The following is a 14,370-nucleotide window of genomic DNA, read 5'->3' as shown; positions in this document are numbered from 1 at the left end:
CCTAACATCCAGCCTATACTTCCCTGGCACAACTTGAGTCTGCGTCCCCTTGTTCTATTGCTTGTTGCCTGGCAGAAGAGACCAACCCCCACCTGGCTACAGCTTCCCTTCAGGTAGTTGTAGACCATGTTCTTGACATGTGAAAGATGTGTGGATTAGAAAAGCAAGGGATCCTTCACAGTAGCATTCATTTCACTGTACAGGAGTTAATTGAATGTCTTTCTAATTAGTACAACAACTGAAAAAGTATCCAATTTTGTAGTTGCTGCTGCTTTATTATCCTGACCCTGCATAGTGTCACTGATGCAGATAACTCTCTTAAACTAACTGTCGTTTGTATCAAAGCCTACAGCATACTAGCAGTTTAGCTTTTTAATGACATAATAACTTCAAGCAATAGCTCTCAATGACTAAAGATCTATGAACAGGCTGAAAATTAAATAAATAGACTTCCATTTAGAGGACATCACAGGGGGCATATGTATAGTGTCACATTTGGACTAGCATGAAATTGAAATTTGTGGAGTTAGCCATAATGTTATGAATAAAGATTGTGACCGGCATCGATCACATTGTGCTAGGTGCTGTACCAGCACAGGATAAATATCTACTCCTCCATGAAAAGTTTGGCTGGCTTCTAACAAATTGCATGTGAGGTTATTAAACAGTACCCCCACACACAAAGAAATAGAGCAACAATCTCAAACAAGAGGAGCTGTCAAGCAAACTCATTTCTGTTTTGCTGCGGGTGACTCCTGCAATGATATGAGCTGGTCTCTTCTCCCGAATTATTAATGATAGGACAAGAGGAAATGGCCTCAAGTTGCATCAGAGGAGGTTTAGGTTGGATGTTTGGAGGAAGTTCTTTACTGAGTGGGTGGTCAGGCACTGGAACAGGCTGCTCAGGGAGGTGGTGGTGTTGCTATCCCTGGAGGTGTTCGAGAAAAGACTGGATGGGGAACTCAGTGCCATAGTCTAGTTGATTGGCCAGGGTTGGGTGCTAGGTCAGACTGGATAATCTTGGGTGTGTCTTCCAACCTGGTTGATTCAACCATCACAAAAAATAATGTCTGCTCTTTCAAAACCAACATCCAGCACAGACTGGAATTAGTAAATTGGCAGTGACATAACTTGTAGAGGGCTCTACTACTGTACTACAGCAGAATGGCAAATCGTTGAAAATACCAATATTTTTCTTAGCATTACCTAGACACGTAAGGTTTTTAAGAGAGATTCTGCTCATTTCCACTTTAGTCTCATTCAAATTCTACTCAAGAAGATTTGCAAAGACATTTTCAGATTCGTTTCCATGCTGCTCTTCTGTTTTGTAAAAACTTGTGCAATAGGGAGCTTATCATTATTAGTTATTTTTATATATTATATATAGATATATATTAGTTATTTTTATATTACACTATATATAAAATATAATCATAGAATCATAGAATCATAGAATCAACCAGGTTGGAAGAGACCTCCAAGATCATCCAGTCCAACCTCTCACCCAGCCCTGTCCAGTCAACTAGACCATGGCACTAAGTGCCTCATCCAGTCTTTTCTTGAAGACCCCCAGGGACGGTGCCTCCACCACCTCCCTGGGCAGCCCATTCCAATGGGAAATCACTCTCTCTGTGAAGAACTTCTTCCTAGTATCCAGCCTATACATACCCTGGCACAACTTGAGACTGTGTCCCCTTGTTCTATTGCTGGTTTCCTGGGAGAAGAGGCCACCCCCCACCTGGCTATTATATTATAATAATATATATAATAGAATATATTTGTATATAATGCAATATATTTTATATTATTTTTAAATCATTAGATTTTCAGTTTAAGTCATCACATCAAAGACTTTGCTTTTAGCTCAGAAGATTTAGCATATGATCTTGCAAATAACAGGGATTGTTATCTCTCAAGTTGTGCTCGGGGAGGTCTAGGCTGGATGTTAGGAGGAAGTTCTTCCCAGAGAGAGTGATTGGCATTGAAATGGGCTGCCCAAGGAGGTAGTGGATTCACTGTCCCTGGAGATGTTGAAGAAAAGACTGGATGGGGCACTCAGTGCCATGGTCTAGTTGATTGGATAGGGCTGGGTACTAGGTTGGACTGGATGATCTTGGAGGTTTCTTCCAACCTGGTTGATTCTATGATTCTATGATTCTCCAAATAGTGCATGAAGTGAAACTTCCCTCATTAAAGTTCTTTTAAGTGATTTTTTTGCATTCAGCATTGAAGGTTCTACATCTCTCCACTTTGTTGCATTGGGAATTTGGGTTGCACTCTATTTATCTTTACCTCTAATGAAACTATTTCCTATCTAAATAAGCAAACTTCACTAGTGAAGTGCTGTGGTAGCAGCAGCAAAGTTTACTAGCGGTAACACAGGGGCACACCCTGCTAACCTATCCATTAACGCCTGCTTCTTTTCCCTGCAGAATTTTTCCGAGAGCTTCTGGAAAACGCAGAGAGGTCATTAAATGACATGTTTGTCCGGACATATGGCATGCTGTACATGCAGAACTCAGAGGTGTTCCAGGACCTCTTCACAGAGCTGAAGCGATATTACACGGGAGGCAACGTGAATTTGGAGGAAATGCTCAATGATTTCTGGGCTCGGCTGCTGGAGCGGATGTTCCAACTCATAAACCCCCAGTACCATTTCTCTGAGGACTATTTGGAGTGTGTCAGCAAGTACACAGACCAACTGAAGCCGTTTGGAGATGTACCCAGGAAGCTGAAGGTTCAAGTGACGAGAGCGTTCATTGCCGCACGGACCTTCGTTCAGGGGCTGACAGTTGGCAGAGAGGTTGCGAACAGAGTATCCAAGGTAATCTCAAAATCAGGGGGTTTTAAGGCTTGAATTTGTTTCACACTTGCTCAAGAAGTGAAAACCCATCATACACTTCTTTTTTTTTTAATATGAGGGAGGGTGTTTCTTTGGTTGCTTTTTATGCCTGCTGATATACCCATCCTATGGTTATAAGTAGGGCCAATGGTTGGTTTGCATTCCTTCTGGGGACACTGATGTGATACTAGCTAGAAAGTATTTCTCTGTGCTTAAGGTGGAGTGAAATACAAGTACACATCAGTGTTATAGCACGGTAGTGATTCACATTAATAATTCAAAACTGGTTACATATATAAAAGATGATGATTATGACAGAATGTAAATGTTTCAAGCAGATTCATGCTGCTGTTCATTAGGGCAGCACAGCCTTCATAGCATTCATTCATCATTCAACTGTCTGAGGGATTTTGTTTTAAATGTCTAGTTCATGTTTTTGATCAGAAAATAGACACATGGTGACACCTCTGGAGCTTGAGCTTTTCCAAAGAACCTTTTCACTTGCATTTATTTCAGTTTTCATTATTTATCTATGCAAATATTTGTGACCGCTGCAGTCCTTGAGAGTTTCACATAATTAAAGCTAGGTGAGAAAAAAATAAAAACCATGCACAAAATTAAGTTGCTTGGGTTCCAGAAATGTGCTTGAATAACTTTTTCTTATACAGTGTTTTAAACTCAGGTAGAGTTCTCTGAATTGCTGCTCCAACTAGATTTTTTCTCTCTGACCTGAGTATTTCACAGTCCTCTAAGTGTTTCTGGACCTTAACTATATTCTAAATTATGAATTGCTGTAGTGAGTTCCACTAAGAAATTCCCAAGTAGTCACTTAGGAACAATAAGTACATGTATGACTGATAGTTGCCTTATACAATGCTTTCCTGCATTTGCAAGCCTAAGATACTGCTCTTTCTCAAGAGAATTAGCTCACTTGCTTCGCTTAAACCATAGCCAAAAGGTGAGGTAAAGATAGAGCAAATATATTGTACAGTAGACTGCAATTCAAGTGCTCAAAAGGTAAGACTTCTAAACTTCATTTATCCTGTATGATGTGCTATTTTGTAATTACAAATTGAGAAGCAGTGAAGACATCGAGGTAGTCCTATAGTAAGAGCTTGATTTTATGCCTAGGAGATTGCATGGGAAGAAAGGGTCATTTGGCACTCAAAAGTCAGTGAATGAAACATATGATCCTGGTTACTCAGCTATAATCAAGGTCTCTTCCTCCAAAGTGCCTTCCTGGGCTCCAGGGTTGCCTTCTTTTTCTAGCACTGTCAATTCTTACAGTGCTTTCCAATCAGAGGAAGGGCACCAGGATGAAATCCCAGCCCTCATAATGTGCTCAGGGGCAGATAAGGCTATTTAGCCTCCAAGCGTGCAGAACGTATGTTTCTGCACAGATTTCATCTGAAAAGCAGTGGTGTCCCAGGGAGTCAGGCTTTAAGTGGAAGTGCTGAGAAGTGATGTCACAGTCACCAGTAGGCATTAGGCCTTGATGCTTCGACTGGATGAGGCTGTAGGGAGTCAGCTATGTAATTTGTGTTCAATTCCAGACAGACTCAGGTATGAACTGTCTGCTGGGATGTTGCTTTCCCTGTGTATGTACATGACTGTGTAGAATGTGCAGTTGTCTCCCCACTCACATACCCAGGAAATGTTTTCATCTTGCCTGCTGGGTTTTATGCACATAAACCCTTCCAAGAAAAGGGTTTAGCACAAGCCAACTAACTGATCCTATGGTCTTATAATGATAGCTACTAACTCTGTAATCATAAAATGAGCGTTTTTGTAGTGTCACTTGAGGATGATAACAATAGCTCAATGATGCTTCTGGGTGTTTTGTTTTCTTTTTTCTTTTGACATGAAAGCAGAACTTTGAAATCTTTAAAAGTGGTTGTTGGGTAGTGCGTGATACAGTACAGATTCTTTTCTTTGTATATACATAAATACTGATGCTCTTAGTATCTAGAATGCTGTATTTAGTTTGGGGCCCTTCCCACACAAGAAAGATATTGCCAAACTGAAACAAGTTCAGTGAAGGCCACCAGCATGATCAGGACTGGATTACTTGTCCTGTGAGGATAGGCTGTGTGACTGGGTCTTGTTCAGCATGGGGGAGAGCAGTGACTCGAGAGGCACCTAGTAGCAGCTCCTGGTGCCTATAGGGAGGTAATCAAGATGATGCAGCAAAACTCTTCACAGTGGCATATGATGAGGTATGACAGGCATGACTTAAAAAAAAGACCAGCGTAGATGGCATATAAGGAGAAGCTTCACTATGAGGATGATGAAGTAGTGGATCAGTTGCCCAGTGTGGTGGTGGTATGGGTGGGACTACTTAAAAAGTGACTATCATGTATTAATTTTGATATTACTATATTTAATCTTGCCACATTACCTATTTTTAATCAGGTTCTCTGTATGGTCATGAAAAAAACATTACACAGATGAAAAATCATGGAATCTAGAACACTGAACAAATAACTAGCAAAATACAACAAAAATTAAACTTTTACAACTGGAAAGAGGTTTCTGAGGTCAATTATACTGCTTGTCCACTAGAGAAGGACTCGAGAGGCCTCTCTCTGCTTAAGGTAGAAGGCACTTGGATTCAATCACAAAGAGGCTTTAAGTATTTACCCACAAAATAATATCTTTGGACTTCTGGGGCTATCTACAGTTTCCAGACAGTACCCAAACACTTGAAGGGAGTTCTGTCAGTGTCTTGATAGTTGTTAAGACTTCTGAATCTTCCCAGGCTCTACCAGGGTGCTGGGAGAGAAGCAGATGATCTCTGACCTGGTTTCTCTTGGACTCCAGACTTGACACAGAGGTTTGGAGAGGTGCAAGCAGGATGTCTTGCAGGTGTGCAGATGGACACAGTGTCAGTGGCACTTCTTGCCACATTGGGAGGCACTTAATGCTTATTCCCTGGTAAACTTGAGGCACGGCAAGTTTCCAGGTAGACAAATCCAAAATATCAGGGGTTGTTATTATGTAGCAGAGCTGGCTTATAGCTCAGCAGACATAATGCTGCAAAGCAAATAAAGCAAAAGCATGGCAGGATACAGCAGCAGAGAGCAATGAGGCAGAAGCATGATAAGGCAGAAGCAATGGCAGAGGCACCTTGTCTTGCCTGCTCTTCTCTTTTTATCAATGCAGCCCAAAACTAATGGCTTTTTGGCCACAGACTAGCCAATCAGAATGGCAGTTTGCCAAATGTGACCGTTTTAGGTAAAGTCAGGACTTGATTTTACCTTTTTAGGGCAGAACACAAACAAGTGTATAAACACGTGAGGATACCTTGTTTACAACTTGGAAGAAAGAGACTTGAAGGCACCAGGCCTTTGCTTCTCCCAACAGCAGAAGAGAGGGGGCACAGGAAAACATGTCTTGACAAGCCAGGACATTTTAGGCCTATTTTGGCCTTCCATGACACCCAGGGATCCTATTCAGGCTCCATCCATGAAGGTCTTATTGTACAAAGCCCTTTGAAGTGACCAAGTCATGCAGGTCTCAGCTCAGACCTGATCCAGCTTTGATAAGCCAGTTGGACTGAAGATCTCCTGAGCACGCTTTCAATTCAAATTCTCATAGAATCACAGAGGCATAGAATAGTTTGAGTTGCAAGTGACCTTTAAAGGTCATCTAATCCAACCTTCCTGCAGTGATCAAGGACATCTTTAACTAGATCAAGTTGCTCAGGGATGAAGCATCTATCACCTTTCTGAACAGTCTGTTTCCATATTTCACTGTGCTTATTGTTAAAACAAAAACAACAACAGCAACAAAACAAAAAAAACCTCTTTCAGTTTAAAGCCATTACCCCTTGTCCTCTGACAGCAGGTCATGCTGAAAACTTTGTCCACATCTTTCTTATAGGCCCCCTTTATGTAGAATCATAGAATCAACCAGGTTGGAAGAGACCTCCAAGAGCATCCAGTCCAACCTAGCACCCAGCCCTATCCAGTCAGCTAGACCATGGCACTAAGTGCCTCATCCAGTCTTTTCTTGAACACCTCCAGGGACAGTGACTCCACCACCTCCCTGGGCAGCCCATTTCAATGCCAATCACTCTCTCTGGGAAGAACCTCCTCCTAACATCCAGCTTAGACCTCCCTTGGCACAACTTGAGAATGTACTTACAATGTACTTAGAATGCAATAAGTTCTCCCCTGAGTGTTCTCTTCTCCAGACTGAAAAAAGGCAAACTCTCTCAGCATTTCTTCATAAGATAAACATTCTAGCCCTTTGTTTATTTTTTTTCATCCTCTTCAGGACCCAGTCCAACAGGTTCATGTTCTTGTCCTGCAACTGCAGAGCTGGACACAATACTTCAGGTGGGGTCTCAACAGAGAGAATCATAGAATCAACCAGGTTGGAAGAGACCTCCAAGTTCGTCCAGTCCAACCTAGCACCCAGCCCTAGCCAGTCAACTAGACCATGGCACTAAGTGCCTCAGACAGGCTTTTCTTGAACACCTCCAGGGACAGTGACTCCACCACCTCCCTGGGCAGCCCATTCCAATGCCAATCACTCTCTCCAGCAACAACTTCCTCCTAACATCCAGCCTATACTTCCCCCAGCACAACTTGAGACTGTGTCCTCTTGTTCTGTTGCTGGTTGCCTGGCAGAAGAGGCCACCCCCCACCTGGCTGCAATGTCCCTTCAGGTAATTGTAGACAGTAATAAGATCACCCCTGAGCCTCCTCTTCTGCAGGCTGCACACCCCCAGCTCCCTCAGCCTCTCCTCATAGGGTTTGTGTTCCAGGCCCTTCACCAGCTTTGTTGCCCTTCTCTGGACATGCTCCAGTACCTCAACATCTTTCTTGAATTGAGGGGCCCAGAACTGGACACAGAGGAGCAGAATCACCTGCCTTGACCTGCTGGCCCCACACATCTTTAGGATTGTTACCCTGTAATCCCATTAAAAGATTAATGAAATGAACATTTTTTTACTTAAACATAGAATGTGCTTTGATTGAGGGGCTGACTGCCAAGAATGTCTCAGTATCTGTATTCATACCCACAGCAAATAGTAAATGATTGCTGGGTTTAGGGACTTTGTGCCATATGCAGCCTAGTGAGACAGATGTGAAGATTCTCAAGGAACATGATATGTTCAGGGTTAATAAACATCTCAATGAAAGGCTATGATTACTCTGAAATCCAAGGTTTCATAAGCATCTCCTAACTGTGGATAATTATGCTGGTCTAGCCAGTGTAGAAAATGACAAATTCTTTTATTTAAACACAACTTTAAAAAGACTGCAACAATTAGAGTTAGCACACAAATTTGTAACCAGAAGAGAGACAGGTAAATAGCTTCTGTTGCTGGTTTGGAAGTCATCCAGATTCAGAACAGATTTAATATTCATTGTACTATAATACTGAGAGATTCTGTGATAAGAATGGCACATCTGAGTAAGCCAAGAGAAATGACAAAACCAATAAAAATCAAAGAGAGAAAAAGAGAGAGAGAGAGAGAGAGAGAGAGGGTGATGGAGCACTGGAACAGGCTGCCCAGAGAGGTTGTGGAGGCTCCTTCTCTGTAGTCTTTCAAAACCCACCTGTGTGAACTACTCTAGGTGATCCTTCCTTGGCAGAGGGGCTCGGTGGTCTCTGGAGGTCCCTTCCAACCTCTAAAGTTCTGTGATTCTGTGAAAATAAAAAGCAGACCTATGGCAGTTCTTTTACAGAAGCCTTTGTCCATTGCCTGCACTGGCTGGCATGTTCTGACTGCAACATCATGTGCTGATAAGTGTTTTTTGTTTTCTGTTTTTGGACCTGTTACCACACCCAGCTGCCCCTGTCAAAGCCCTCCCATGCAGAAAAATCATAGATCAGAATCACAGAAGCAACCAGGTTGGAAGACACCTCCAAGAGCATCCAGTCCAACCTATCAACTAGCCTTGTCCAGTCAACTAGACTATGGCACTAAGTGCCTCATCCAGTCTTTTCTTGTCTTAAACACCATGAAAAGGCTTATTAAAGTCAGCAATAGCTTCTCCTTTGGTCCTTTAATTTACTTTGTCAACTTCTTCAGGCACATTTCTGTAAAGGAGTTGATGGGCCACACACTCAGAAGGAATTGTTCCATATCTAATGCCCCCATAAGAGCAGAGCATATTGAAATGTCAGTGTTTTAAAATGTACTTTGTTTTTCTCTCTTTTTTTTTTTTTTCCTGGAGAAAAAAGAACAGAAACAACCAAACAACAACAAAAAAACCACCACCACCACAACAAAACCCCCACCTTACTATAAAGCTCTGGTTTTGTATTTGGTATTAAACTGAAGCAGCTACAGAAAATATTTCTGAAGTTGCTGCCAGCTGTGAATCCCAATAACGTGGTAAAAAAGACATATGCATATATTCATGTTAATCTTTTACTATGTCTGAGCTCTGGATACTTTACAAGAAAATACTACTAAATTATTCTCTCTGACTCCCATCAAAACATTCTCAGTGATCATAATGCTGTCTCTGGGCTGGCACTGAGCAGTAGAAAATGTAAGCAGAAAAAACAGATGGGGAGGATAAAGCAACTAAAATATTAGAAGGGGAGGTATTTATGACTTCTAGGAGCTTATGAGTCCTGAAATAATTTTCCCAAATCATACAATCATAGAATCAATCAGCTTGGAAGAGACCTCCAAGATCATCCAGTCCAACCTAGCACCCAGCTCTAGACAGTCAACTACACCATGGCAGTAAGTGCCTCAGCCAGGCTTTGCTTGAACACCTCCAGGGTCAACGACTCCACCTCCCTGGGCAGCCCATTCCAATGCCAATCACTCTCTCAGGCGACAGCTTCCACCTAACATCCAGCCTAGACCTCCCCCAGAACTACTTAACAGATAATAGATCATAGAATCAACAAGGTTGGAAGAGACCTCCAAGATCATCCAGTCCAACCTAGCACCCAGCCCTAGCCAGTCAACTAGACCATGGCATTAAGTGCCCCATCCAGTCTTTTCTTTAACATCTCCAGTGATGGCAACTCCATCACCTCCCTGGGCAGCCCATTCCAATGCCAATCACTCTCTCTGTGAAGAACTTCCTGCTAACATCCAGCCTACACCTATCCCGGCACAACTTGAGACTGTGTCCCCTTGTTCTGTTGTGGTTGCCTGGCAGAAGAGACCAACCCCACCTGGCTACAGCCTCCCTTCAGGTAGTTGTAGACAGCAATGAGGTCACCCCTGAGCCTCCTCTTCTGCAGGCTGCACACCCCCAGCTCCCTCAGCCTCTCCTCACAGGGCTGTGTTCCAGGCCTCTCAGCAGCTTTGTTGCCCTTCTCTGGACACATTCCAGCACCTCAACATCTCTCTTGAATTGAGGAACACAGAACTGGACACAGACTCAGGGTGTGGCCTGACCAGTGCTGAGTACAGGGGAAGAATAACCTCTTTTGTCCTGCTGGTCACACTGTTCCTGATGCAGGATGATGTTCAGCCTACTATTCACCAGTACCCTCAGGTTGGTTTCTTCCTGGCTGCTCTCCAGCCACTCTTTCCCTGGCCTGTAGCGCTGCCTACAACATAGATCTAGGAGTTTACTTATTGCTTGCTTGTCCTGTTTTCCTCTGAGCTTGACTGGGTTTTGGGTTGTGTTTTTCTCTGGATTCAACCACTTTCTCCCCATTACATACTGTGATAAGGACAAGAAGGATTGTTCTCAGTCTGACTTTGCCTTTCACGCTTACAAATTCATGCTACTGGCAATGAAAGTAGTTTTATACCAGGAGTAAAGTGAAGCTTAGCTCAGGGGCATCATTAGGAGCAGTTAGTAGTTTTGTTAGTGGCATAAACATCAAAGATTTGTGACCCAGCCACCGAGAACTTATTTTGTTAATGCATTTAAATATTAATTATCATTTATTGCAAAATAAAAAAGGCTGTTACAATACTTTTCTGATTGTGTGGCAGAGGCTATAGGTCTCCATCTTTTAAAGCCAATTAAAACCATTCTTCCCCTGAATATTATTAAATTATGTTAATACCAGACTTCTCATTAGGAACCTGGTGATATATAAGCAAAGTGAAACAAATGCAGTAATAAAATTATAAGGTTAAACCCAAGATTAGTAGTGAAAGGCAGTCTTTAGTAATTGCCTGTGATTACTTCTACTCACAGAATGCTCTGCTACTGCTTTTCTAATAGGCTGAATCAATATTCTTACAAACTCTGCTTTTCATGGTTTATAAATAAACATTCAACAGTTTGTGAGAGCCATAAATAAAGGTCAATATTGAATGTCACACTGACTCAGAATGTAATTATTGCAGAAACAGGGGGAGAAATATGACATGCTGATAAGTCAGGTAATTAAAAGCCAAAACGAATAGTACTTGAATGCTGGAAAATGTGATTTGTGAGGTGTGACAGATAAAGAGCTACGTGTCCTGGATATTTTAACTTCATTGGCTGGAGAGGTTTGGCTTGTTTGAGTCACAGAGGAAAAGGAGATCTAAAAAGAACTGTGATTTTCACTGAATTTTAATCCTTAATCCAAACAGTTAGTTAGGAACTGTCCAGCTGAGCAAGCAGAGCTTTTATGATTGCTCCTGTGCCTATCTTTTTTAATGTTTTTGGAGTCATCTGTTCTTTGAGTGTTAGTTGAATGAATATATCTTTCCAAGAGCTAGTTTGTGTGATAGAATCATAGAGTCAACCAAGTTGGAAGAGATCTCCAAGATCATCCAGCCCAACCTATCACTCAGCCCTGTGCAATCAATTACACCACAACACTAAGTGCCTCAGCCAGGCTTTTCTTCAACACCTCTATAGGGATGGCCACTCCACCTCCCTGGGCAGCCCATTCCAATGTCAATCACTCTCTCTGGGAAGAACTTAGAATCATAGAATCATCCATGTTGGAAGAGATCTCCAAGATCATCCAGTCCAACCTAGCACCCAGCCCTATCCAGTCAACTAGACCATGGCACTAAGTGTCTCATCCAGTCTTTTCTTGAACACCCCCAGGCTTCTCAGCCTTTTGGCTAAGATCAAGTGCAGTGTAGTGCATAGTAACTTCCTCTTTACATCCAGCCTATACGTGTCCCAGCACAACTTGAGACTGTGTCTCTCTGTTCTACTGCTGGTTGCCTGGGAGAAGAGACCAACCCCTACCTGGCTACAACCTCCCTTCAGGTAGTTGTAGGCACCAATGAATCATGCCATGGATGAGCCACGTTCTTTTTATCCTCTTCCTGTGCCTTGGTGTACTTTGGGTGAGGAGTCCAGAAATTTTCCAACTAGGGAAGTTCCAGGGCTCAGAGATGTCTGTGACATGGATAGCTTTGTGGGAAGTAACATCTGAATTGAGGTTCAGTTATACAGGAAATTTTTCCTCCTTTCTTTGCAAGAAGAGAAATATAAACCACCCTAATTAATTTGCTGACACATCAGATGCCTTCCATATTTCCTAGACATCTTGAAGCTGCACTGATGTATTTTACACTTTAAATGCACCAAAAAATTTAGATGTCCCAGAACAACATCTTGGAAGAAAAGGCCTAAAATAACTCCACCAAAAGAAGAATGAAGGCAAGAGGTTGTAGCCAGGTGGGAGTTGGTCTCTTCTCCCAGGTAACCAGCAATAGAAGAAGGGGACGCAGTCTGAAGTTGTGCCAAGGGAGGTCTAGGCTGGATGTTAGGAGGAAGTTGTTGCCATAGAGAGTGATTGGCATTGGAATGGGCTGCCCAGGGAGGTGGTGGAGTTGCCATCCCTGGAGGCATTCAAGAAAAGCCTGGCTGAGGTTTAGTTGGTTGGACAGGGCTGGTTGATGGGTTGCACTGGATGATCTTGGAGGTCTCTTCCAACCTGGTTGATCCTATGATAAGAGGTCTGCAAAATCTACCATCCATGTCCTATTGATTAGAATTGTCAGATGTAATCCAGATTGGCTTCTCCATTTTAGGTGCTTAAATTTCATTCATCTAGATTGAAACTGATCTTAATAACTCACATTTAACTGAGTCATTCTGCTCAGAGAGACATTCAGCCTTGCTGAGTATCCCTTAAGTAGGTCTATGAACCTATTTTATTCCTACTCTATACCACTTCACATGTCTAAATTTACAGCAGTCCTGTCTTCCTGGATTCTTTGTATCATTCATATGCAAAGAACTTATGATTGCAGTGATTTTGCTGGGTTTGTGCTTATGGCACAGAAAATAGCTTTAATTCAGCTTCATACAAAACTTCTACATGTACATCAAAACCCAAAATGAATCCATTTTGGTTTAACGATGTCATTAAACACTGTCACAACACATTAGACAAATAATTATTCAAATCAGGTTTTCTTTGGGATTGCAGAAAAGCATATTTTGTGTACAATCCTTCCAAGTTTTTGTATCAGTTGTATTTTCCATCTATAAAAGATGCTGATGTGGTGTGGCACCTGCAGAAGTTATGCAAAGAGAACACAGAGGACTTTTTCAGAGGGATTCCTAGAGCAAAGGAGTTATCATCATGCATGGCACTTGGTGCCATGGTCTAGTTGACTGGATAGGGCTGGGTGATGGGTTGGACTGGATGATCTTGGAGGTCTCTTCCAACCTGGCTGATTCTATGACATGACACACAGCCAAGTCATGACAAAAGTGATGGTGAAGAAGCAAAGCTCACCTAGGAGCTTGATGACCTTGCTAGATTTACTCCTTTGTTATTAATCTTAGAGTAGATTTTACATTTTTCTGTTTTAGCAAAAGAGATTAAAAGAAAATTCAGAAGGACTGCATCAGGAGAAGTGTGAGCAGCAGGGTGAGGGAGGTGATTCTCTCCCTCTACACCCCTTGGCTGAGAAACCACCTGGAGTACTGCATCAAGTTTTAGAGCCCTTATTACAAGAGGGATGTGGACATGCTGGATCATGTCCAGAGAAGGGCCACAAGGATGATCAGAGGGCTGGAGCAGCTCTGCTATGAGGACAAACTGAAAGAGTTGTGGCTGTTCAGTGTGGAGAAGAGGAGGTTCAGCAGGTTGTGAGGTGACCTTCTTGTGGCCTTCCAGTACCTGAAAGGGACCTACAAAAAAGCTGGGGAGGCACTTTTTAGGCTCTCAGGGAGTGAGAGGATGAGGGGCAATGGAGCAAAGCTGAAGGTGGGGAGTTTCAGACTGGCTGTGAGGAGAAAGTTGTTGAGCATGAGAGTGGTGAGAGCCTGGAATGGGTTGCCCAGGGAGGTGGTCGAGTCCCCATTGCTGGAGGTGTTTAAGGCCAGGCTGGATGAGGCTGTGGGCAGCCTGGTCTAGGATAGGGTGTCCCTGGGCATGGCAGTGGGGTTGGAACTAAATGATCCTTGTGGTCCCTTCCAACCCTGACTCATCCTACGGTTCTATGATTCTAAGAATCAAAAGGAAATAAGTAGAAGATTATAAAATCTGATGGCTAAGCAATGCAAGGAGGTCTACATCATCTTACAGTATGCTGACTTTCGAGAATTACCCCAGTACAGATTTTCTTAATTCTGTTTCAAAGGCAGTCTATGGAAGCATTGCTTTCCACTGACAATTTGATA

At 42.6% G+C, this 14,370-nt stretch overlaps 1 protein-coding gene across 4 annotated transcripts in view; it reads left to right on the top strand.

Moving 5' to 3' along the window:
• GPC6 (glypican 6) overlaps positions 1–14,370 on the top strand; it is a 928,307-nt gene that overhangs the window by 488,222 nt on the left and 425,715 nt on the right. For all 4 annotated transcript variants that reach the window (XM_064143898.1, XM_064143901.1, XM_064143900.1 and 1 more), the window contains one exon: positions 2,433–2,824. In XM_064143898.1, coding sequence (XP_063999968.1) covers positions 2,433–2,824 — 392 coding nt within the window. The remainder of the gene's footprint in view (positions 1–2,432; positions 2,825–14,370) is intronic.

This window comes from Pogoniulus pusillus, chromosome 5, assembly GCF_015220805.1.
Source record: "Pogoniulus pusillus isolate bPogPus1 chromosome 5, bPogPus1.pri, whole genome shotgun sequence".
In the NCBI taxonomy this organism is placed as follows: domain Eukaryota; kingdom Metazoa; phylum Chordata; class Aves; order Piciformes; family Lybiidae; genus Pogoniulus; species Pogoniulus pusillus.
Note: the sequence above shows the minus strand (reverse complement) of the source record. Positions and strands in the feature narration are given on the sequence as shown.